At 43.4% G+C, this 24472-nt stretch overlaps 1 protein-coding gene across 2 annotated transcripts; it reads left to right on the top strand.

The window, feature by feature from the left end:
• The first annotated feature begins 1 nt into the window (after position 1).
• On the top strand, positions 2-24472 carry eme1 (essential meiotic structure-specific endonuclease 1). Of its 2 annotated transcripts, XM_055931165.1 has the most exons (9): positions 2-262; positions 12432-13186; positions 13367-13494; positions 14920-15009; positions 20312-20433; positions 20759-20903; positions 22806-22921; positions 23061-23250; positions 23351-24472. In XM_055931165.1, exons 2-9 carry the CDS (start codon positions 12463-12465, stop codon positions 23525-23527), a joined length of 1692 nt encoding a protein of 563 aa, XP_055787140.1. In that variant the 5' UTR covers positions 2-262; positions 12432-12462; the 3' UTR covers positions 23528-24472. The 2 variants fall into 2 exon arrangements, with proteins under 2 accessions (XP_055787140.1, XP_055787151.1); XM_055931176.1 differs by lacking the exons at positions 20312-20433; positions 20759-20903.

Genomic DNA, 24472 nt, shown 5'->3' with positions numbered 1-24472 from the left:
AACTAAAATGAGCTATTTGGTCTTAATTAAAAATGACGTTTTGGCATACGGTTGCCAGTGTGGTTAAGGTTTAAAATAAAATTGTTAAAAAGAGAAATTGTAGATATAGGCGGGGTTTAACCATTATTGTGACTGTGGTAACTAGTTCGTCCACAAAACCCGCGGAATCCAAAATTGTTATTAAAATCCAGTTACAAAAAGGCTAGCAAGACGAAATAATTTTTGTCCTGAAAATAAAATATTGAACCCCTTCTACAAGAACGTGAGTAGATAATTATGTTCAATTATTAACTTTGTATTGGTAGCTAAACGTTAGCTAGCTAACACGCCTCGACAACATTTAACTGTACTAGCTAAATGTAATAGTATGACATTAACCCAACCCATAGGCCTCAAATGTTACTGTTACGATAATTGCATACACGTTAACTGTAGCTTTAGTGTTTAGTGCAGTATTTCAAGTAAAAACATGTGCATTAAAACGTAGTAAGTGAACTGCATAGTCTATCGAGTCGGGGAAAGTCTGGCTGCTCGCTCAGGACTGATTTCTGAGAACAACATGTCTACAACTTCATCTTCTGTAAGCTGTCAAACTATCGTAAATAAAGCACCAACTAACTTACACGCGGTTTATCAGTGCCCAAAATCACTTGCTAGCTCAGTTCCTGTTTGTCAATGTAGCCAGCAGGCACAATGAGCAGTATTGATATGCAGAACGCAAACGAGTCGTTATTTTTGAACGACTCTTTACTGACTCGTCATTATTGAATTGAACGAGTCACTGAGAAACTAGTCTTTCGTTTGACGTGCTCCGACAAATGTCTATTAACCAGATAGTAAACAGTAGCAGCAGCTTATGTGAGGGGTCAGTGCAGTTAACTATTTAGCAGTCTTATGGCTTGGGGGTAGAAGCTGTTCAGGGTCCTGTTGGTTCCAGACTTGGTGCGTAGGTACTCTGTGCCGTAGTAGAGAGGACAGTCGTTGACAACAATTGTTAGGACCTTCCTTTGACAGCACCTGGTATTCTAAACTGAAGATCATAATTAGTTGATTATTGGAGTCAGGTGTGTTAACGGGGGCTGGGACAAAAGTGTGACACCAATCAGGCCCCTGAGGACTGGAGTTGCCCATCGCCACTCTACCCTCTGTAGTGCCCTGGGGTCAGGTGCCAAGCAGTTATAATACCAAGCGGTGATGGAGCCAGTCAAGATGCTCTCAATGATGCAGTTATATATCTTTTTGAGGATCTGAGGGCCCATGCCAAATCTTTTCAGCCTCCTGAGGGGGAAGAGGCATTGTTGTGCCCTCTTCACAACTGTGTTGGTGTTTTTGGACTAGTGCTGTGTGATATGGTCAAAATATCATATCACTATTTATTAAATTTTTTTGATGGTGTGACGGTATTCAAATAATTGTATTTGTCACATACACGTGTTTAGCAGATGTTATTGCGGGTGTAGTGAAATGCTTGTGTTTCTAGCTCTAACAGTACAGCAATATCTAACAGTAATATCTAACAATTGCACAACAATACACACAAATCTAAAGTAAAGGAGTGGAATTAAAAATATATAAATATTGGGCGAGCAATGTCAGAGCGGCATAGACTTAGATACAGTGGGATAGAATACGGTATATACATGTGAGATGAGTAATGCAAAATATGTTAACATTATTAAAGTGACTAGTGTTATATTATTTTTTATTTAACTAGGCAAGTCAGTTAAGAACAAATTCTTATTTAGAATGATGGCCTACCAAAAGGCCTCCTGCGTGGACGGGGGCTGGGATTAAAAAAAAAAGAATAATATAAGACAAAACACACATGACAAAAGATGCAACACAACACTACATAAAGAGAGACCTAAAACAACAACATAGCATGGCAGAAACACATGACACCACAGCATGGTAGCAACTAGGGTTGCACATTTTGGGGAATATTCAGAGGTGGAAACTTTCTGTGGGAATTAATGGGAAAATATGGGAATTAATATTAATACCATTTAAATGTAGATGTTTTTTGCATTGGGATATACACTGCTCAAAAAAATAAAGGGAACACTTAAACAACACAATGTAACTCCAAGTCAATCACACTTCTGTGACATCAAACTGTCCACTTAGGAAGCAATACTGATTGACAATAAATTTCACATGCTGTTGTGCAAATGGAATAGACAAAAGGTGGAAATTATAGGCAATTAGCAAGACACCCCCAATAAAGGAGTGGTTCTGCAGGTGGTGACCACAGACCACTTCTCAGTTCCTATGCTTCCTGGCTGATGTTTTGATCACTTTTGAATGCCGGCGGTGCTTTCACTCTAGTGGTAGCATGAGACGGAGTCTACAACCCACACAAGTGGCTCAGGTAGTGCAGCTCATCCAGGATGGCACATCAATGCGAGCTGTGGCAAGAAGGTTTGCTGTGTCTGTCAGCGTAGTGTCCAGAGCATGGAGGCGCTACCAGGAGACAGGCCAGTATATCAGGAGACGTGGAGGAGGCCGTAGGAGGGCAACAACCCAGCAGCAGGACCGCTACCTCCACCTTTGTGCAACGAGGTGCACTGCCAGAGCCCTGCAAAATGACCTCCAGCAGGCCACAAATCTTTATTTAACTAGGCAAGTCAGTTAAGAACACATTCTTATTTTCAATGACGGCCTAGGAACGGTGGGTTAACTGCCTCGTTCAGGGGCAGAACGACAGATTTTTACCTTGTCAGCTCGGGGGACTCAATCTTGTAACCTTACAGTTAACTAGTCCAACGCTCTAACCACCTGATTACATTGCACTCCACGAGGAGCCTGCCTGTTACGCGAATGCAGTAGAAGCCAAGGTAAATTGCTAGCTAGCATTAAACTTATCTTATAAAAAAAACTATCAATCATAAATCACTAGTTATAACACATGGTTGATGATATTACTAGTTTATCTAGCGTGTCCTGCGTTGCATATAATCGATGCGGTGCTTATCGTTGCTCCAATGTGTACCTAACCATAAACATCAATGCCTTTCTTAAAATCAATACACAGAAGTATATATTTTTAAACCTGCATATTTAGCTAAAAGAAATCCAGGTTAGCAGGCAATATTAACCAGGTGAAATTGTGTCACTTCTCTTGCGTTCATTGCACGCTGAGTCAGTGTATATGCAACAGTTTGGGCCGCCTAATTTGCCAGAATTTTACGTAATTATGACATAACATTGAAGGTTGTGCAATGTAACAGGAATATTTCGATTTATGGATGCCACCCGTTAGATAAAATACGGAACGGTTCCGTATTTCACTGAAAGAATAAACGTCTTGTTTTCGAGATGATAGATTCTGGATGCGACCATATTAATGACCTAAGGCTCATATTTCTGTGTGTTATTATGTTATGACTAAGTCTATGATTTGATAGAGCAGTCTGACTGAGCGGTGGTAGGCAGCAGCAGGCTCGTAAGCATTCATTCAAACAGCACTTTCGTGCGTTTTGCCAGAAGCTCTTCGCTGTGCTTCAAGCCTATCAACTCCCAAGATTAGGCTGGTGTAACCGATGTGAAATGGCTAGCTAGTTAGCGGGATGCACGCTAATAGCGTTTCAAAAGTCACTCGCTCTGAGACTTGGGGTAGTTATTCCCCTTGCTCTGCATGGGTAACGCTGCTTCGAGGGTCGCTGTTGTCGTTGTGTTCCTGGTTCGAGCCCAGGTAGGAGCGAGGAGAGGGATGGAAGCTATACTGTTACACTGGCAATACTAAAGTGCCTATAAGAACATCCAATAGTCAAAGGTTAATGAAATACAAATGGTATAGAGAGAAATAGTCCCATAATTCCTATAATAACTACAACCTGAAACTTCCTACCTGGGAATATTGAAGACTCGTGTTTAAAAGGAACCACCAGCTTTCATATGTTCTCATGTTCTAAACAAGGAACTTAAACGTTAGCTTTCTTACATTTTCCTGTAAAGATGAGAGAAAAACGTGTTTTAAAAAAAACGAAATGCAATTCCATGTACAGATAAATAGTTAACCAGTTAGATTAAACAACTCCCTTGTAAGAACTGTTTTCAAATGAAACATGTACGGAAACAGGTGAATTAACACTCCTCAGTTCGCAGGCTGAAGCAAGCTAAACCCCACATGGTAGCAAAAACTAACTAGGAGAAATTGTTAACAAGTTAGAAATGATCTAAACACACTTTGCTGTAGGCTACTATTTACTAGTAAACAAAAAATCATGTCATATAAAATATATTCACCCCACCCAGTATTGTCATCAAAACTTACCAGAAAGCATGTAGTCCTAGGCTCAGACAGTGTAGTAGTGTGGGCTCAATAGCATGTCATTAGTGTGCAAGATCTTGAGAATCAGCTGTACATGTGATGGAAGAGTGCACTGCACATGTGATGGATGAATGCACAGTGCATGCAGAGGGTTGCAATTCCATTGAATTGGGGATAGTTTATCCAAAATATGCCGCAAGACCTAGAATTGCCTTATGTGTATACCACAAAGGTTCACTGTTATAAAATAATTTCCTGGAAAGTTTCCAGCCCATTGCAACACATGGCAGCAGCACAACATGGTAGCAGCACAAAATATGGTACAAACATTATTGGGCACACACAACAGCACAAAGGACAAGAAGGTGGAGACAACAATACATCACACAAAGCAGCTACAACTGCCAGTAAGAGTGTCCATGATTGAGTCTTTGAATGAGGAGATTGAGCTAAAGCTGTCCAGTTTGAGTGTTTGCAGCTTGTTCCAATCGCTAGCTGCAACGAATTGAAAAGACGAGTGACCCAGGGATGTGTGTGCTTTCGGGACCTTAAACAGAATGTGACTGGCAGAATGGGTGTTGTATGTGGAGGACGAGGGCTGCAGTAAATATCTCAGATGGGGGGAGTGAGGCCTAAGAGGATTTTTATAAATAAGCATCAACCAGTAGGTCTTGTGACAGGTAAACAGAGATGACCAGTTTACAGAGGAGTATAGAGTGCATTGATGTGTTCTATAAGGTGCATTGGTGGCAAATCTGATGGCCGAATGGTAAAGAACATCTAGCCGCTCGAGAGCACCCTTATCTGCCGATCTATAAATTACGTCTCCGTAGTCTAGCATGGGTAGGATAGTCATCTGAATAAGGGTTAGTTTGGCAGCTAGGTTGAAGATAGAGATAGAGGGGGGGGGAAAAAAGTCTAGATTTAACTTTAGCCTGCAGCTTTGATATGTGTTGAGAGAAGGACAGTTGTACCGTCTAGTTATACTCCCAAGTACTTGCATGAGGTGACTACCTCAAGCTCTGAACCCTCAGAGGTAGTAATCACACCTGTGGGGAGGGGCATTCTTCTTACCAAACCACATGGCATTTGCTTTGGAGGCGTTCAGAACAAGGTTAAGGGCAGAGAAAGCATGTTGGACACTAAGAAAGCTTTGTTGTAGAGCGTTTAACACAATTCGGGGAGGGGCCCGCTGAGTATAAGACTATCATCTGCATATAAATGGATGAGAGCTTCCTACTGCCTGAGCTATGTTGTTGATGTAAATTGAGAAGAGCGTGGGGCCTAGGATTGAGCCATGGTACTCCCCTGGTGATGCGTTGGGCAGACCGTACCACCCTCTGAAGAGCCCTGAGGTTGCGGGCGGTGCAGTTGCCGTACCAGGCGGTAATACAGTCCGACAGGATGCTCTCAATTGTGCATCTGTAAAAGTTTGAGGGGTTAAGTTGCCAAGACAAATTTCTTTCAGCCTCCTGAGGTTGAAGAGGAGTAGTGCGTGACTTTAGGGTGGCAACACATATATTCAAAATTATTTCAATGGGGCTTTCTCCATTCTGATTGTTTTATACTGTTCAATTCAACTTCAACCAAAAGTAATTTTTGCAATTTTCAACAATTTTCTGATTTGCGATCATTTCTATACTACAACGTAGGGCTGCACGATATGGGCAAACAATCTAGGCCTTGTTTTTAATTGAACTTGCGATTTAGAGCAAAACACTTAGGTGAACTGTTGGAATCATGGAAATGGAATGATTATTCTAATTCTATAAGTAGAATATAATAATGGGCACTTTGAGTAGTGTTGTTTGACATGACGACAAATGAAACCGCCAGGGAGGAGTTATTGTGACAGGGTAGGAACCTACGTGTTTCCTAGGTGACCCTATAATCTTTTGCTACTTTGAATGTTTTCTCTTAGCTACTTCATGTAGCTAACATGTTAATGCTTTGCGTATTCCTCTTTTCAGTTTTGCATTCGTGCAAATCTGAAAGTGCGAACCACCGCATTTAACCATGGAAAGATGACCGAGAATATGGCCGAACACAAACAGTGTAGTTATTCCCTCCGCGGCAATCAAACAAGCAAAATGTTATTATAGGGACAAAGTGAAGTCGCAATTCAACAGCTCAGACACAAGACCTATGTGGCAGGGTCTACAGACAATCACGGACTACAAAAAGATAATCAGCCACGTCACGGACACCGACATCTTGCTTCCAGACAAATTAAACACCTTCTTTGCCCGCTTTGAGGATGATACAGTGCCCCCGACGCGGCCCACTTCCAAGGACTGTGGGCCCTCTGTGGCCGACGTGAGTAAGACATTTTAAACGTGTTAACCCTCGCAAGGCTGCCGGCCCAGACGCCATCCCTAGCCACTTCCTCAGAGCATGCACAGACCAGCTGGCTGGTGTTTACAGACATATTCAATCTCTATCCCAGTCTGCTGTCCCCACATGCTTCAGATGGCCACCATTGGTCCTGTACCCAAGAAGGCAAAGGTAACTGAACTGAATGACTATTGCCCCAGTAGCACTCACTTCTGTCATCATGAAGTGCTTTGAGAGACTAGTCAAGGATCATATCAACTCCACCTTACCTGTCACCCTAGACTCACTGCCATTTACATACCGCCCCAATAGGTCCACAGACGATGCGATCGCCATCACACTGCACACTGCCCTGTCCCATCTGGACAAGAGGAATACCTATGTAAGAATGCTGTTCATTGACTACAGCTCAGCATTCAACACCATAGTTCATCATTAAGCTTGAGGCCCTGGCTCTCAACCCCGCACTGTGCGATTGGGTCCTGGACTTCCTGACAGGCCACCCCCAGGTGGTGAAGGTGGGAAACAACATCTCCACTTCGCTGATCCTCAACACTGGGGCCCCACAAGGGTGCGTGCTCAGCCCCCTAGTGTACTCCCTGTTCACCCATGACTGTGTGGCCATGCAAGCCTCCAACTCAATCATCAAGTTTGCAGACTACACAACAGTAGTAGGCTTGATCACCAAAAACGACGAGACAGCCTATAGGGAGGAGGTGAGGGCACTCGGAGTGTGGTGTCAGGAAAACAACCTATCACTCAACAGAACAAAGGAGATGATCGTGGACTTCAGGAAACAGCAGAAAAACCCAAACCGGTCCGTGCATCAATACTGGTATATTCTAAAATACGGTATACCACCCAGCCTTAGTTTGGACCATGAAAATCCTTTGTGATGTAGACACCGAAGAACTTGAAGCTCTCGACACGCTCCACTACAGCCCTGTCAATATGAATGGGGGCATGTTCGGCTCTCCGTTTCTGATAGCCCATGATCAGCTCCTTTGTCTTGCTGAAGCTGAGGGAGAGGTTGTTTTCCTGGTACCACATTGCAAAGTCTCTGACTTCTTCCCTATAGGCTCTCATTGTCGTGAATGATCTATCCCCATCTATCTTCTGAGCTTGTGCTACTAGGTGACCTAAACTGGGACATGCTTAACACCCCGGCCATCCTACAATCTAAGCTTGATGCCCTCAATCTCACACAAATCATCACTGAACCTACCAGGTACAACCCCAAATCTGTAAACACGGGCACCCTCTTAGATATCATCCTAACTAACTCCCCCTCCAAATACACTGCAGTTTTCAATCAAGATCTCAGCGATCACTGCCTCATTGCCTGCATCCGTAATGGGTCTGCGACCAAACGATCACCCCTCATCACCGTCAAACGCTCCCTAAAACACTTCAGAGAGCAGGCCTTTCTAATTGACCTGGCCGGGGTATCCTGGAATGAAATTGACCTCATCCCATCAGTAGAGGATGCCTGGTTATTCTTTAAAAGCGCCTTCCTCACCATCTTAAATAAGCATGCCCCCTTCAAAAAATTTAGAACTAGGAATAGATATAGTCCTTGGTTGACTCTAGACCTGTCTGCCCTTGACCAGCACAAAAACATCCTGTGGCGTTCTGCATTAGCATCGAATAGCCCCCGTGATATGCAACCTTTCAGGGAAGTTAGGAACAAATATACACAGGCAGTTAGGAAAGCTAAGGCCAGCTTTTTCAAACAGAAATTTGCATCCTGTAACTTTAACTCAAAAAAGTTCTGGGACACTGTAAAGTCAATGGAGAATAAGAGCACCTCCTCCCAGCTGCCCACTGCTCTGAGGCTAGGAAACACAGTTACCACCGATAAACCCACTATAATTGAGAATTTCAATAAGCAGGTGCTTTCCACCTGGCTACCCCTTCCCCGGTCAACTGCCCGGCACCCTCCACAGCAATCCGCCAAAGCCCCCACCATTTCTCCTTCACCCAAATCCAGATTGCTGATGTTCTGAAAAAGCTGCAAAATCTGGACCCCTACAAATCAGCCGGGCTAGACAATCTGGACCCTCTCTTTCTAAAATTATCTACCGAAATTGTTTTAACCAATATTACTAGCCTGTTCAACCTCTCTTTCGTATCGTCTGGGATTCCCAAAGATTGGAAAGCTGCTTCGGTCACCCCCCTCTTCAAAGGGGGTGACATCTAGACCCAAACTGCTACAGACCTATATCTATCCTACCCTGTCTAAGGTCTATGAAAGCCAAGTTAACCTCTTTCAGCTAGGGGGCACTATTTTTATGTTTGGAAAAATAACGTTCCCAAGGTAAACGGACTATTTCTCATGCCCAGATGCTAGAATATGCATATAATTGACAGATTAGGATAGAAAACACTCTAAAGTTTCCAAAACTGTCAAAATATTGTCTGTGAGTATAACAGAACTGATTTTGCAGGCGAAAACCTGAGGAAATCCAACCCGGAAGCGCCTTTTATTTGGAAAAATCCCTGTTCCATTGCCTGCCCCTCCATTTTAAAGGGGTATCAACCAGATTCCTTTTCCAATGGTTTCCTCAGGCTGTGACCAGGCTTTAGACATAGTTTCAAGCTTTTATTTTGAAAAATGAGCGAGATTTATCAAAATGCGTCAGGTGTCCTTTGATTAGTCCATGCGCCCGAGAGTTGTAGCTCGACATTTTCTTTCTCTGTAGTATTGAATAGTTTACCGTCCGGTTGAAATATTATCGATTTAGTCAACCTGAGGATTGATTAATAAAAACGTTTGACATGTTTCTACGAACATTACGGATACTTTTTGGAATTTTCGTCTGCCCTTCAGGACCGGAACGAGCCTGTGGTTTTCTGAACATAACGCGCAAACCAAATGACGGTTTTTGGTTATAAAACTAATCTTTATCGAACAAAAATAACATTTATTGTGTAACTGGGAGTCTCGTGAATGCAAACATCCGAAGACCATCAAAGGTAAGCGATTAATTTTATTGGTTTTCTGACTTTCGTGACCAAGCTAATTTGCGGCTAGCTGTTCTTACTGTTTTGTCTAGTGATTGATAAACTCACAAACGCTTAGATTGCTTTAGCTGTAAAGCATATTTTAGGTGGATAGGTGGATTAACAACAAGCTAAGCTGTGTTTTGGTATATTTCACTTGTGATTTCATGATTAAATATATATATATTTTTTAAATTTGGCGCTCTGCAATTCAGCGGTTGTTTACGAAAATGATCCCGCTAAAGGGATCCGTGCGTCAAGAAGTTAACAAACAGATTACCGACCATTTCGAATCCCACCGTACCTTCTCCACTATGCAATCTGGTTTCAGAGCTGCTCATGGGTGCACCTCAGCCACGCTCAAGGTCCTAAACGACATCATAACCACCATCGATAAGAGACATTACTGTGCAGCCGTATTCATCAACCTGGCCAAGGCTTTCGACTCTGTCAGTCTCCACATTCTTATCGGCAGACTCAACAGCCTTGGTTTCTCAAATGATTGTCTCACCTGGTTTACCAACTACTTCTCTGATAGAGTTCAGTGTGTCAAATCGGAGGGCCTGTTGTTCGGACCTCTGGCAATCTCTATGGGGGTGCCACAGGGTTCAATTCTTGGGCCGACTCTCTTCTCTGTATACATTAATGATGTCGCTCTTGCTGCTGGTGATTCTCTGATCCACCTCTACGCAGATGACACCATTCTGTATACTTCTGGCCCCTCTTTGAACACTGTGTTAACTAACTTCCAGACGAGCTTCAATGCCATACAACTCTCCTTCCGTAGAAGCTGTTAATTAAGGAGCCTTTTGGTCCTAGACTTGGCGCTCCGGTACCGCTTGCCATGCGGTAGCAGAGAAAACAGTCTATAACTTGGGTGACTGGAGTCTCAGACAATTTTATGGGCTTTCCTCTGACACCGCCTATTATATACGTTCTGGATTGCAGGAAGTTTGGCCCCAGTGATGTACTGGGCCGTACTACCCCCTGTAGCGCCTTACGGTCAGATGCCGAGCAGTTGCCATACCAGGCGGTGATGCAACCGGTCAGGATGCTCGCGATGGTGCAGCTGTAGAACTTTTTGAGGATCTGAGGACCCATGCCAAATCTTTTCAGTCTCCTGAAGGGGAAAGGTGTTGTCGTGCCCTCTTCACAACTGCCTTGGTGTGTTTGGACCATGATCGTTCGTTGGTGATGTGGACCCGCTCCACTACAGCCCCTGTTAATGAGGGCCTGTCCGCCTTTTCCTGGAGTCCACGATCAGCTCCTTATCAACTCGATTCAGCCGCGGGACAATTTTTCTTGAGCGAATGGTCTGGGGGCCGGAACATAATTATAAATCATTTGTAGACTGAAAATTGACCCGCAGGATACCCAAACAGATATAATATTTGACCAAAACATAATCATTTCAAACCTTGCTTACATTTGCATACGATCACGTGTCTCTTTATTATGCATGGGAATACTTGGGAACAGATCTCCAAAATTAAAATCACTTGGAGCTGATTTCCTGGTGTTTTTAGTCTTAAAAAAAAAAAATATTGCTCAGAAAACTTGGGAGGCCAAATAAAACCGCTTGCTGGCCACCATTTGGGGAACCTTGATATAAACCCTGGATTGCTGATGCTTTGTATTGGCCAGTGAGAGGCTTTGAAGCCACTGGAGTGTGAGGCCAGTCACGGCCTTCCTATTAATCTATATCCCCTACAAACCTCACTACCCCCACCACCACCACCCAAAATACCACCCCAGCCCCGTCCAACCTCTGACCCTGTCAAACTCTCCCATACAATTGGCAATAAAATACAACATGTTCATCTGTTTCTTCCACCATACACCCATCACACATTCCAGTAACATGCTTCCCTACCAAGTTCAAATAATTCAATCCCATATGCCTTAATCTCATCCTACACTCTCTTGAAAAACAACAGAACAGATGACCAGAGAACTGGAATGACATTTAATCTCTCGGGTGGCCAACACGAAAGCCACGCCACCAGTCTTCTGATCTGACCCGGTGTGTCATAGCTCAATAGCCCAGCATCAATAACCCAACAAGCAAACTAGGTGACCCAGCTGGCTGGTTCAAAATAATCCAACGTGTGTTCTGTCCAATATTTATCCAAATTGGGTTGTTTTTAACCCAGCGTTTTTTTTGTTGTTGACAACATCCCATTACAAGACCCAATTTCTTGTACAGATTTCCTTTTACTATATTTTCCTCTGCCAGCAATCTAACCTAAACTTTTGGATTCATGTTTTAACCTCTCCTCTCCCTAATTGCACCTGTATATCTACTAAATCATTTCCATTGACTCCTGTTTGAGCAGGGATCCAACAAAATTGAATCTCTCTCCCATTTCTTTGTAACCCTAACAACATCATTTCTATCCACAAATCAAATCAAATGTATTTATATAAATCCTCACGTTCTGACTTCCCTGATCTTAGACTACACAAAACTGATGCAGAATCTGAACATATTACTACTCTTCTTGGTTGCACCTCCATTGAGCACTGTTCTTCCTGACATTGTACCCTAAGCGGAATCTTGGTTGAAGATGACCTAGAGCGGATCTACAACGTCAGAAGAACAGCACTCACTAGCGGTCTCTTGAGGCTAGTATGGCCAGAGAGGAAGGCCAATTTGGATACTCTTTAGCTTATTTAGGCCTACTCCAATAGATTGTACAATAACTATGCATGTTATCATTCTGGATGGAACATAATAAATAGTGCCAACCATACAGAATCCAATGGTGCCTGCCAACATAACACCATGGTTCTGATTTTAACCTGCTTTCTCCATCCACAGTCCGTCTTGACTATCTGAGGCTGGACCCACCATGGGCAGCTACAGTGACTCCACCAGTGACCTGGATGAGGATCTCCCTGTGTATGACTTCCTCCAGCCCGGCCGTAGCTTGAGCCAAGCCTCCCAGAGCCACACAGACCAACCAGACCTGGTGGTCCTGGACAGCTCTCATACAGACCTCCCCATAGGGTTGGCTGATGTTATGATGATCAGTAGTGATGAGGAAGAGGACGTTCCCTATATCCCCCTGGCGCTGAGACTCAAACAGAGACAGGAGGGTTTGGAGCCTACATCCTCCACTCTCAGTAATGGACAGGACAACCACCACTCCTCACCTGACCCTCCTGGTGGTTTAGGTCTGTTGGCACCGAATGGTCACTCAGAGTCCGAACCTATTTTCACCTCATACGAGATCCTAAACAGTCATCGTAGGAAGGAGAAATGTGGAGGACCAGACTGGGATGACCCAGAGGAGGCAGCTCTCCCTCAGCTGTGGCCCCCACCAAAGCCATCCTCCTGGGCTAGGAGCACCACCTCCCCTGCCAAGAGGAAGCCCTCCAAGAGGACTGGTGAGGAGATCCAGGGGTCCAGGGAGGAGCTGAGGAGGGAGGCCAGGGAGAGGCAACAGGGGGACAAGGAGGCGCGGATGCTGCAGCAGGAGAAGCAGAAGGCAGAGAAGGCGGCCCTGGCAGAGGCTATGAAAGCACTGCGACCAGAGGAGTGCATCAAACACATGGTGGTGTCTGTGGATCCAGGTGTGTTGAAGAGAGGCAGTGGCTGTGTTTTGAATCCCTACCTTTCTCCCAGAGTGTGCACTTGCTCACAGTCTCACCCGCATGGATTTAAAAGCATTGAATAGGTGTAAGTAAGGGCTACACAGAGGATTTTGTCGTTTCCAGTTTCCAACATATGTGCACGTGTGTGTTTGTGTGTAGCTCTGTTGCAGTTGGAAGGTGGGGGCCCTTTGCTGATGTCACTTCAGGCCATGGGCTGCAGCTGTGCCATAGAGAAACAGCCCCTCCCTCGCAGCGTTAACTGGGTCAGGAGAACACCTAGCACTCAGGTGACTGGAGCATCACACACACATCTCTATCGCTTCTCCCCTTGCCATGCTTATCCATACTGTATTAACCAAGCACAAGTGTGTTTTTATCTTCATCTTATTCATGCAACGCAACTAGGGATGTGACAAATCAAAATTGTTTCTTAATGTTTAAACTGTCATTTTACATGTGAATTCACAATGCAGCTGTGCTGCTGTCAAAAACAGTTTGGGTCTCATGGTGCGTCCCTATCAGATGGGTAAACATTGTACATGTACTATCATTACTGTACCTCAATTCCACCTTCTCATTGCCATACAGGACTTAGCTGCTGTCTGTTACCTTTCTCTGCCATTTTCCCAACTATTAATGACGATGGTGGAGCGTCGCTCTCCAAAATAATTGATTCCTCGACTCCTTGAATGTCGACTCTCGGTTTCGACTCCCATTTCTGAGTGTCAAGATTCGATTCCGCTACAAATAGACTCCTAAGATTCAATATTTTTGGAACGGAGGAGACTATTTGCTGTACTTCTGAGAACATGAACACTTGCATCTTTCATAGTGAGCTATCGAGGGACAGAGAGAGAGGAGTAGGGCACAGTATAGGCAGGTCGTGCACTAGGCCTATAAATTGAAATTAAATGCTGTATCTTGCAATTTCTTGGCTTGCAATGTCTTGCAACTTCAGTAAAAAGCAGGGTCTATCATCAATGAATAGGCAAGGATATTCTACACGCAACAGACTGAAAACTGAACACACACACTCGCATTATTAGGGAGCAGGGTTGTAATCATTAGTCCAAACAGTTTGCAACTTAAACGAGAGTGTCTATTGGACAAATTCAGGTAGGTCCCTCCCGGTTTTGCTCCGTTTGCAACAGAATACTGAATACGCCCCAGGCGAGCCATGGCGAGGGAGGGAGAGAAATGAGGGGGCAGGCACAAAGAACCGTGGTGCGCATGTGTCCTGGTAATCTGAATCTCGCAATGTTTGTCTTGAATGCCTTGTAAATTCACCAAAGTAGCCTAAAGTTTCCCTCTTCCTCTCCTGGTTTCATTTAAATTACACAACTTTCCCCAGGCCTTTATTGCCTATTGTCTAGTCAGGCTATAACACGGAAAATAATGTTTTGTGATAACTGCACTGTGATTTTAATTATGTGGGGGACGTTTTATGGTTAGGGATTTTTCTTCACGTTATGTATCCCAATCTCTTTTAAACGTTCACACCCCTACACGCAACCCATAGCTTTTTGTGGTCGTGTTGAATCCGTGATGCATTATGGGTACATTTTTACTGATTGACTGATGTAGTATAATAATGAGTATTCATTATGCCAGGTGATTTGTAGATCAGTCACTTGGCAGTCGCTGACTGTAGTGGTTGATCTATGTCGAACAAGCAAATCAAATCAAAGCCCTTAATCTCTGTTGCTTCTCAGACCGGTGAGGTGTTGTATATCCCGGAGGCCCACACAGTGATGCAAGTACCTGTTGATGACTTCATCAACCTGATCCACAGCTACACTCAGGTGAGTGACACCTCTCTGGGTTGGGCATGGCTATGGTTTCATCCCACTTCCTATTTCTGCTGACTAGCTTGAATGTGCTAGTTGGGGAGGGGTGTGCACACAGCAGTTCATGGTCATAGGTCTATACATGCATACAGAGTGTACAAAACATTAGGAACACCTTTCTAATATTGAGTTGCACCCCCCTTTGCCCTCAGAACAGCCTTAATTCATCGGGGCATGGACTTTACAAGGTGTCAATCGTTCCACAGGGATGCTGGCCCATGTTGACTCCAATGCTTCCCACAGTAGTCAAGTTGGCTGGATGTCCTATGGGTTTTGAACCATTCTTAATACACACAGGAAACCGTTGGTGTGAAACTCAGCAGCGTTGCAGTTCTTGGCACACTCAAACCAGTGCACCTGATACCTACTACCATAACTCGCTCAAAGGCACTTAAATCTTTTGTCTTTATTTTTTTTATTTTTTTATTTTACCGTTATTTTACCAGGTAAGTTGACTGAGAACACGTTCTCATTTGCAGCAACGACCTGGGGAATAGTTACAGGGGAGAGGAGGGGGATGAATGAGCCAATTGTAAACTGGGGATTATTAGGTGACCATGATGGTTTGAGGGCCAGATTGGGAATTTAGCCAGGACACCGGGGTTAACACCCCTACTCTTACGATAAGTGCCATGGGATCTTTAATGACCTCAGAGAGTCAGGACACCCGTTTAACGTCCCATCACCCTCTGATTGGCACACTTACACAATCCATGTCTCAATTGTCTCAAGGTTAAAAAATATATTTTTAACCTGTCTCCTCTCCTTCAGCTACACTGATTGAAGTGGATTTAACAGGTGACATCAATAAGGTATCATAGCTTTCACCTGGATTCACATGGTCAATCTGTCATTGAAAGAGCACTCAGTGTACACACACTAGCCAGCCTCCACCCAGTACCCTGCCCTTTAGTCACTGTTATTAGCTGGCTACCACCCGGTACTCAACCCTGCACCTTAGAGACTGCTGCCCTATGTAGAGTGCTTTCATGAAGTATTCACACCCCTGACCTTTTCCATATTTTGTTGTTACAGCCTGAATTAGAAATGTATTAAATTCCCCCAAACTGTCACTTGTCAAATTGTCACACAATATCAAAGTGGAATTATGTTTTCTTAAATGAAAAGCTGAAATGTCTTGAGTCAATAAGTATTCAACCCCTTTGTTATGGCAAGCCTAAACAAGTTAAGAATAACTCCTAGGCAGAGTTCCACTGTCCAGTGTAACTCCACACTCTAATGTACTTGTCCTCTTGTTCATTTGTGCGCTGGGGCCTCCCACTCCTCTTTCTATTCTGGTTAGAGCCAGTTTGCGCTGTTCTGTGAAGGGAGTAGTACACAGCGTTGTACAAGATCTTCAGTTTCTTGGCAATTTCTCTCATGGCCTTCATTTCTCAGAACAAGAATAGACTGACGAGTTTCAGAAGAAAGGTCTTTGTTTCTGGCCATTTTATTTATTTATTTATTTTTACCCATTTTGTCTCCCCAATTTCGTGGTATCCAATTGGTAGTAGTTAGTCTTGTCTCATCGCTGCAACTCCCATACGGACTCGGGAGAGGCGAAGGTCGAGAGCCATGCGTCCTCCGAAACCCAACCAAGCCGCACTGCTTCTTGACACAATGCACATCCAACCCGGAAGCCAGTCGCACCAATGTGTCGGAGGAAACACCGTACACCTGGCGACCTGGTCAGCGTGCACTGCGCACGGCCCGCCACAGGAGTCACTAGTGCGCGATGAGACAAGGATATCCCTGCTGGCCAAACCCTCCCTAACCCAGACGACGCTGGGCCAATTGTGCGCCGCCCCATGGGCCTCCCGATCGCGGCTGGCTGCGACAGAGCCTGGGCTCGAACCCAGAATCTCTGGTGGCACAGCTAGCACTGCGATGCAGTGCCTTAGACCACTTAGGCCACGTTTCTGGCCATTTTGAGCCTGTAATCGAACCCACAAATACTGATGCTCCAGATACTCAACTAGTCTAAAGAAGGCCAGTTTTATTTCTTCTTTAATCAGAACTACGGTTTTCAACTGTACTAACATCATTACAAAAGGGTTTTCTAATGATCAATTAGCCTTTTAAAATTATAAACTTGGACTAGCTAACACAACGTACCATTGGAGCACAGGAGTGACGGTTGCTGATAATGGGCCTCTACGCCTAAAAAATCTGCCATTTCCAGCTACAATAGTCATTTATAACATTAACAATGTCTACACTGTATTTCTGATCAATTTTATGTTATTTTAATGGACAAAAAACAGGGGCTTTTCTTTCAAAAACAAGAACATTTCTGAGTGACCTCAAACTTTTGAACAGGTAGTGTAGAAAATGGTAAACCCTTGAATGAGTAGGTGTGTCCAAACTTTTGACTGGTACTGTATGTAAATTAGTTTCAGTATTTCATGTTCAATTAAAACATGTTTTCACTTTGTCATTATGGGGTATTGTGTGTAGATGGGTGAGAAAATACAATTTATTCAATTTTGAATTCAGGCTGTAACGCAACAAAATGTGGAATAAGTCAAGGGGTATGAATACTTTCTGAAGGCACTGTGTAAGTCAGTACAACTACAACTCTGATCTAAAGATGAGAATGCATTTTTTTCCTCAAACATTGAAATTGTTTTGACTTTACAAATTGTTACATAGTCATTGAACACGGGTCACTTTAATAATGTTTACATACTGTTTTTTACCCACTTCATCTGTATATACTGTATTCTAGTCAAGCTTCATTTTATGTAACTACAGCTGTACACACCTTTTCTATGAATATACTGTCCATAATGTATGTACACACCATTGTATGCATATAGTGCTTAGAGAAAGTTTGAAAACTTTTGCATTTTCTTTAGTTCTGCATAAATTTGACCTAAAATGTACTAATACACTGAACAAAAATATAAATGCAACAATTTAAATGATTTTACTGAGTTACAGTTCATGTAAGGAAATCAGTCAATTGTATTAAATTCATTAGACCCTAATCTATGGATTTCACATGACTGGGAATACAGATATGCATCTGTTGGTGACCGATACTTAAAAAAAAAAAAAGGATTGGGGTGACATATCTCCTTTGCATAGAGTTGATCAGTCTGTTGATTGTGGCTCGTGGAATGTTGTCCCACTCCGCTTAAATGGCTGTGCGAAGTTGCTGGATATTGGCGGGAATTGGAACATGCTGTTGTCCACATAGATCCAGAGCATCCAAACATGCTCAATGGGTGATATGTCTGGTGAGAATGCAGGCCATGGAAGAACTGGGACATTTTCAGTTTCCAGGAATTGTGTACGGATCCTTGCGACATATTGCCGTGCATTATCATACTGAAACATGAGGTGATGACGGCGGATAATTGGCACAACAATGGGCCTCAGGATCTCGTCACGGTATCTCTGCATATAAATTGCCATTGATTAAATGCAATTGTGTTCGTTGTCTGTAGCATATGCCTGCCCAAATCATAACCCCACCTCCAACATGGGGCACTCTGTTCACAATGTTGACATCAGCAAACTGCTCAACCATACAACGCCATACACACTGTCTGCCATCTTCCCGATACAGTTGAAACCGGGATTTGCCCACTAAAGTTGGTTACGACGCCGAACTGCAGTCAGGTCAAGACCCTGGTGAGGACGACGAGCACGCAGCTGAGCTTCCCTGGCACCGTTTCTGACAGTTTGTGCAGAAATTATTCGGTTGTGCAAACCCACAGTTTCATCAGCTGTCCGGGTGGCTGGTCTCAGACGATCCCACTGGTAAAGAAGCCGGATGTGGAGGTCCTGGGCTGGTGTGGTTACACGTGGTCTGCATTTGAGGCCTGTTGGACATACTGCCAAATTCTCTAAAACAATGTTGGAGAGGAGGCTTATGGTAGAGAAATTAACATTAAATCCTCTGGCAACAGCTTTGGTGAACATTCCTGCAGTCAGTATGACATTGAACACTCCCTCAACTTGAGACATTTTTAGTGTGGCCTTTTATTGTCCCCAGCACAAGGTGCACCTGTGTAATGATCATGCCATTTAATCACCGTCTTGATATGCCACAACTGTCAGGTGGATGGATTATCTTGATTTAGGATAAATGCTCACTAACAGGGATTTAAACCAGTTGGTGCCAAAAATTTGAGAGAAATAAAGCTGGGATCTTCTGGGAAGTTCTGGGATCTTTTATTTCAGCTCATGAAATATGTGACCAACACTTTATGTTGCTTAATTTCTTTTGTTGAGTATAGATGAAGTGTATCTGATTTTTTTTTAAATGGCACAAAACCAATTATACTTTTAAATTTCTTTATTGAGCAAATTGATCCAACATTCACTTTCTTTGTGGGAAAAAGTATGTGAACCTCTAGATTAATGAGCTAAATGAAGTGTATGAAAGTAGTCAAAAATTGACTATTTTGTCCTGTATTCCTTGCATGCAATGACGACATCAAGCTTGTAATTCTACAAACTCCTTGGATGCATTTGCAGCTTTTTCTTGTTGTGGGTTATGTTTTGCCCGACCAGAATTGAATGGTGAATAATGTCTTGTGCCATTTTCTATTCAAGTAAGAGAAGAACATGTTTCTGAACAGTTCTAAATTAATCCTGATAATGCCACGATTTATGGAAAAACATGAATGTATCATGAATAATGATGAGTGAAAAGCTTACCGAGGCTACAACAAAACATCCTAAAATGCTGACATGGGCTCACCGTTGACAATGACCCAGAAGAGCATATTGGCATGTTTTGTTGTAGCATATTGCTGATTTATAAACTGGGTGGTTTGAGCCCTAAATGCTGATTTTGTCTGAAAGCTGTGATATCAGACCCGTATACCACTGGTATGAGAACATTTATTTTTACTGCTCTAATTACATTGGTAACCAGTTAATAATAGCAATAAGGCACCTCAGGGAAGGGCTGTATCCAGGCACTCCACGTTGCGTTGTGCTTAAGAACAGCCCTTAGCCGTGGTATTTTGGCCAGAATCCACACCCCCTCTGGCCTTATTGCTTAAAAATACCTTGTTGTCGAGCAACAATAACAACAACCAAGAAGGCATAGTCACACATTGATGATGTACAGTATTTAATGCTAAAAATGCGTAAAGAAATACATAAAACAACCGTCGCCGTCTCAACACTTGTGCTGATAATAATTGCATCAATCCATTACACTTTTACAACTATTAGACCAATACACTGTGACCAGATTCTGACCTCCCTCCCTCCTCCCTGTCTGTATGTTACCCAGGAACAGAGGGGTGGAGGTGCAGACTGTAGCGCCTCTTTGACCTCCTGGACCCTGGGTCTGCAGGCTCGCAACCCTGGCAGGACCCCCAGTCTGGTGGTCATAGACCTGGAGAAATACTTCAGGTGAGGGGGCTGGAGAGGGATGTGGTCTGTGTCCCAGATGGCACCATATTGCCTACAAAGTGCATTATGTAGGGACAAGGTACTATGCAACTGTCCCCTTGGGGGTATTTATAGTTTTATAAAGCATTTTTGATCATTTATTTAAAAAAATTAAGCATTCATAATTAAATGGTTTATTGCTAGAAGTTATTATAAAATGTTAGCATTTCAAATAAGTGTGATTTGGAGGAAGGAAAAGTGTTTCTTGTAGAAACATCAAACTTCGTCAAGCTGTGTCCCATAAAAGTCCTCCATTTTGCCCCAAAAAACATTGTTTTGCCTACAGATCCCAGAAATCCCAGAATCAGAAGAAGTTCCGGGATGCGGTTCTGGGGGATGAGCAAGCAGCAGGAAAGGGGGCGGTGAAAAAGAGGAGGAAGAAAGATGAAGGTGATGCACTGCCCAAGGTGTCTAGAGTTGAGGTAGAGGAGGTGGGTTGTCATCATTAGCAGCTGGTAATCATTTGATAATTAAGTGTGTGGAATTGTCTTTGCAAATACTATATGAGCAAGTTTTTAGTCTTTGAAACCAACTCAACTATGGGCCGATCTGTCTTGGACAAGGTTACTTACTTATTTTTTATTTAACCTTTATTTAATTAGGCAAGTCAATTAAGAACAAATTCTTATATACAATGAAGGCCTACCAGGAGGCAAAAAGCCTCCTCCAGGGATGGGGCTGGGATTAAAAATAAAAAAGTAGGACAAAACACGCATCACAACAAGAGAGACATCACACCACTACATAAAGAGATACCTAAGATAGAATGGCAGCAACACAGCATAGTAGCAACACAACATGACAACAACATGGTAGTGACACAACATGGCAGCAGCACAAACATGGTACAAACATTGTTAGGCACAGATAACAGCACAAAGGGCAAAAAGGTAGAGACAACAATACATCACGCGAAGCAGCCCTACATTTGTCAGTAATAGTGTCCATGATTGAGTCTTTGAATGTAGATAAAACTGTCCAGTTTGTGACTGGCAGAATGTGACTGGCAGAACGGGTGTTGTATGTGGAGGATGAGAGTTGCAGTAGGTATCTCAAATAGGGGGGATTGATGCCTAAGAGGGTTTTATAAATAAGCATCAACCAGAGGGTCTTGCTTCATGTTTACAGAGATGACCAGTTTACAGAGGAGTATAGAGCACAGGGATGTGTTCTATAAGATGCATTGTGGCAAATCTGATGGCCGAATAGTAAAGAACATCAAGCCGCTCGAGAGCACCCTTACCTGCCGATCTATAAATTACATCTCCGTGATCTAGCATGGGTAGGATGGTCATCTGAATCAGGGTTAGTTTGGCAGCTGGGGTGAAAGAGGAGTGATTACGATAGAGGAAACCAGGTGTAGATTTAACCTTAGCTTGTAGCTTTGATATGTGTTATGAGAAGGACAGTGTAGCAATTGGTGTCAATTGCATGCTCACTCTAAACTTGAAACATCTGTGGCATTGTGTTGTGACAACTGCATTTTTGTGGCCTTTTATTGTCCCCAGCACAAGGTGCACCTGTGTAATGAGCATGCTGTTTAATCACCTTCTTGATATGCCATACCTGTCAAGTGGATGGGTTATTTTGGCAAAGGAGAAATGCTCACTAACAGGGATGTAAACAAATTTGTGCACAACATTTTAGAGAGAAGCTTTTTGTAAGTATGGAACATTTCTGGGATCTTTTATTTCAGCTCATGAAACATTGGACCAACACTTTACATGTTGCGTTCAGGGAGGAGGGGAGGATTGATCCGAGGGCCTTCAAAAGGGGGGTGGCCCACGGGCCGCCAGTTGCCCGTCCCAGGTGTAGATGAAGGGGAGGAGACAGGTTAAATAAGGATTTTTAAGCCTTGAGACAATTGAGACATGGATTGTGTGTGTGCCATTCAGAGCATGAATTTCAATTTTTACCCAGATTTTAGTAGAGATGCAGAGAAGCATATTTAGTTTCTTTAAAAAAAGAACCACCCTCAGGAGGATACAGACAGCTCAAGGTATGCTTAGATATGTAGAAAAATAGACATTTGTTTACAAACATTATGGGTCTAGATAGCAGGAAAAAGCTGTTTTCAGGTGTTTGAAAAATGCTTAATTCTCAAACTTACGGTCGGGAGGCCTAGCACTCCTACAGACCACCCCCCAGCCATCCTCACGTACTTTGGGCCCCCTCAGATTTTTGGAGTGTATGACTCCCCTGCACACCCATGTCCACTTGTATGGAGTAAAGGTAAGCCTACATGCTTCATGTCATGTAGGACACTTGTGTGACAGTTTTCCAAAGTACCTCTGTAACAGTCTCTCTTGGTCCTCCAACATCCATCCCATCAGGCCGTGGTACACCTGCAGCTACACACGGGGGTTCAGGTGCATTTCCTGTCCACCTGGAAGGAGTTCTCTGACCACATCACCATGGCAACCAAAGCAGTAGCTGAGGCCCCATTCAAGTGAGTGAGCTGCTGTGACAGATAAATGGTCAACTGTGTAATTTCAATATAGAACCACTCAATCAGTAAGTCATTACAATATACAGCTGTGCAGAGTTGTAAGGGAGTAACATCTCATATATTGTGTGTCTGTCTCCAGACGAGAGAGGGAGAAGACAGGCTTCTCGTTCTACCTGGAGAGTGAGTGGGCTGGAGGCCAGAAAGTGGACAGGGCTGGGAAAGGACTGCTGCAGGTCTGGAAGAGACAGATCCAGCAGCTGAACAGAGTCAGCCAAGATATGGCCTCTGCCATCCTCGCTGCCTACCCCTCTCCACAGCTACTCAACCAGGTAAAACCACACACAATACGTACGCACACATACAGCATGTGTTTTGTTTTCCCCACACTGAATCTCACAATTGCTCTCCACATTGTGATGTCGTTGGCAGGCGTACAGTCGGTGCAAGTCAGAGCGTGAGAAACTGTCACTGCTATCGGACCTCCTGATTCGCAGAGGGGAGGGCGTGACTTCCACAACTCGCCGGGTTGGTCCTGAGCTCTCCAAACGTCTCTGCCTGGTGATGACATCATCAGACCCCCAGCAGACCCTGGACTCCACGCTTTGACCCTTTTATGATGTCATGCATCTGACCAGTGACCTCAGTAGTGGAAGAGTGGAGTTAGACTGATGTTTTAAATCTGTGTTCTTCATCACTGGTCTTCAGCCCTGCCTCTGGGGACCTATATGACGTGTAGGCTTTTGCTCCAGCTCAGCACTAACACACTTCATTCAACTAATCAAGGACTTTGTGATTGGCTGATCCATTGAGTCAGACATGTTAGTTCGGGGCTGGAACACATATGTGGGTCCTCAGGAACAGGTTTGAAATACACTCCGTGAACTATGGGAGCACAGTGACATTTGGATTTCAATGTTGATTTGGATCGTGTCTTGTTTTATGACATCCACCTTGGTTTGTAATATACATACATTTTATTTTATTAAAGCGTCTAATACAATCATGGGATTTTGACCAAAATAGATAGTCAATAGACACCACCTACATTACATAGCACACAGGTGGGTTAGAGAAACCTGTATGTTAAATAAGACTAGTGAGTTGTCTCTAATGCTCTTTTTTTGCTGTTTCTAAACTTTTCCCTATCTTTTGGATTAGGTACATTCACAAGTTTAGACAAGAGCACCACAATAACTCTAAATCCAACCAGAGTTTCTAAAAAAGGGTTTTTGTGGTTTATTTCCAAATGACAACAATGAACAGGGGAAATATCAGAGGAAAAGATCAAATGTTCCTTGTCTTGTACTTGCATAAATATTAATTAACAGTACATAGTTTATTAGTGACTCCGGTGTGGAAAGTTGTGAGTATTTATCTGGTTGAATAGAGTTGAAAATATCTCATCTTGCAGTTGCCACAATTCACAGAAGATTGTGACTGAATACTCAGGTCAGGTGTTCCTCCAGGACACAGGAGGCTACTCTAGTTTCAAGTATGTACAGGATACACATGGTGTATATACTCTCCAATTAAATTCTTACTTGCAGGTTC

This window comes from Salvelinus fontinalis, chromosome 1, assembly GCF_029448725.1.
Source record: "Salvelinus fontinalis isolate EN_2023a chromosome 1, ASM2944872v1, whole genome shotgun sequence".
NCBI lineage: Eukaryota > Metazoa > Chordata > Actinopteri > Salmoniformes > Salmonidae > Salvelinus > Salvelinus fontinalis.
The sequence above is the reverse complement of the archived record's forward strand: the minus strand, read 5'-3'. Positions and strand labels throughout refer to the sequence as shown.

What these genes read in the sequence shown, in the direction of transcription:
- eme1 (XM_055931165.1), top strand. Translation starts at nt 12,463, where the DNA reads ATGGGCAGCTACAGTGACTCCACCAGTGACCTGGATGAGGATCTCCCT. An exon ending in GACCTGGAGAAATACTTCAG is followed by an intron (nt 20,434 to 20,758) that starts GTGAGGGGGCTG and finishes TTTTGCCTACAG; the next exon opens with ATCCCAGAAATCCCAGAATC. An exon ending in CTCCACAGCTACTCAACCAG is followed by an intron (nt 23,251 to 23,350) that starts GTAAAACCACAC and finishes TGTCGTTGGCAG; the next exon opens with GCGTACAGTCGGTGCAAGTC.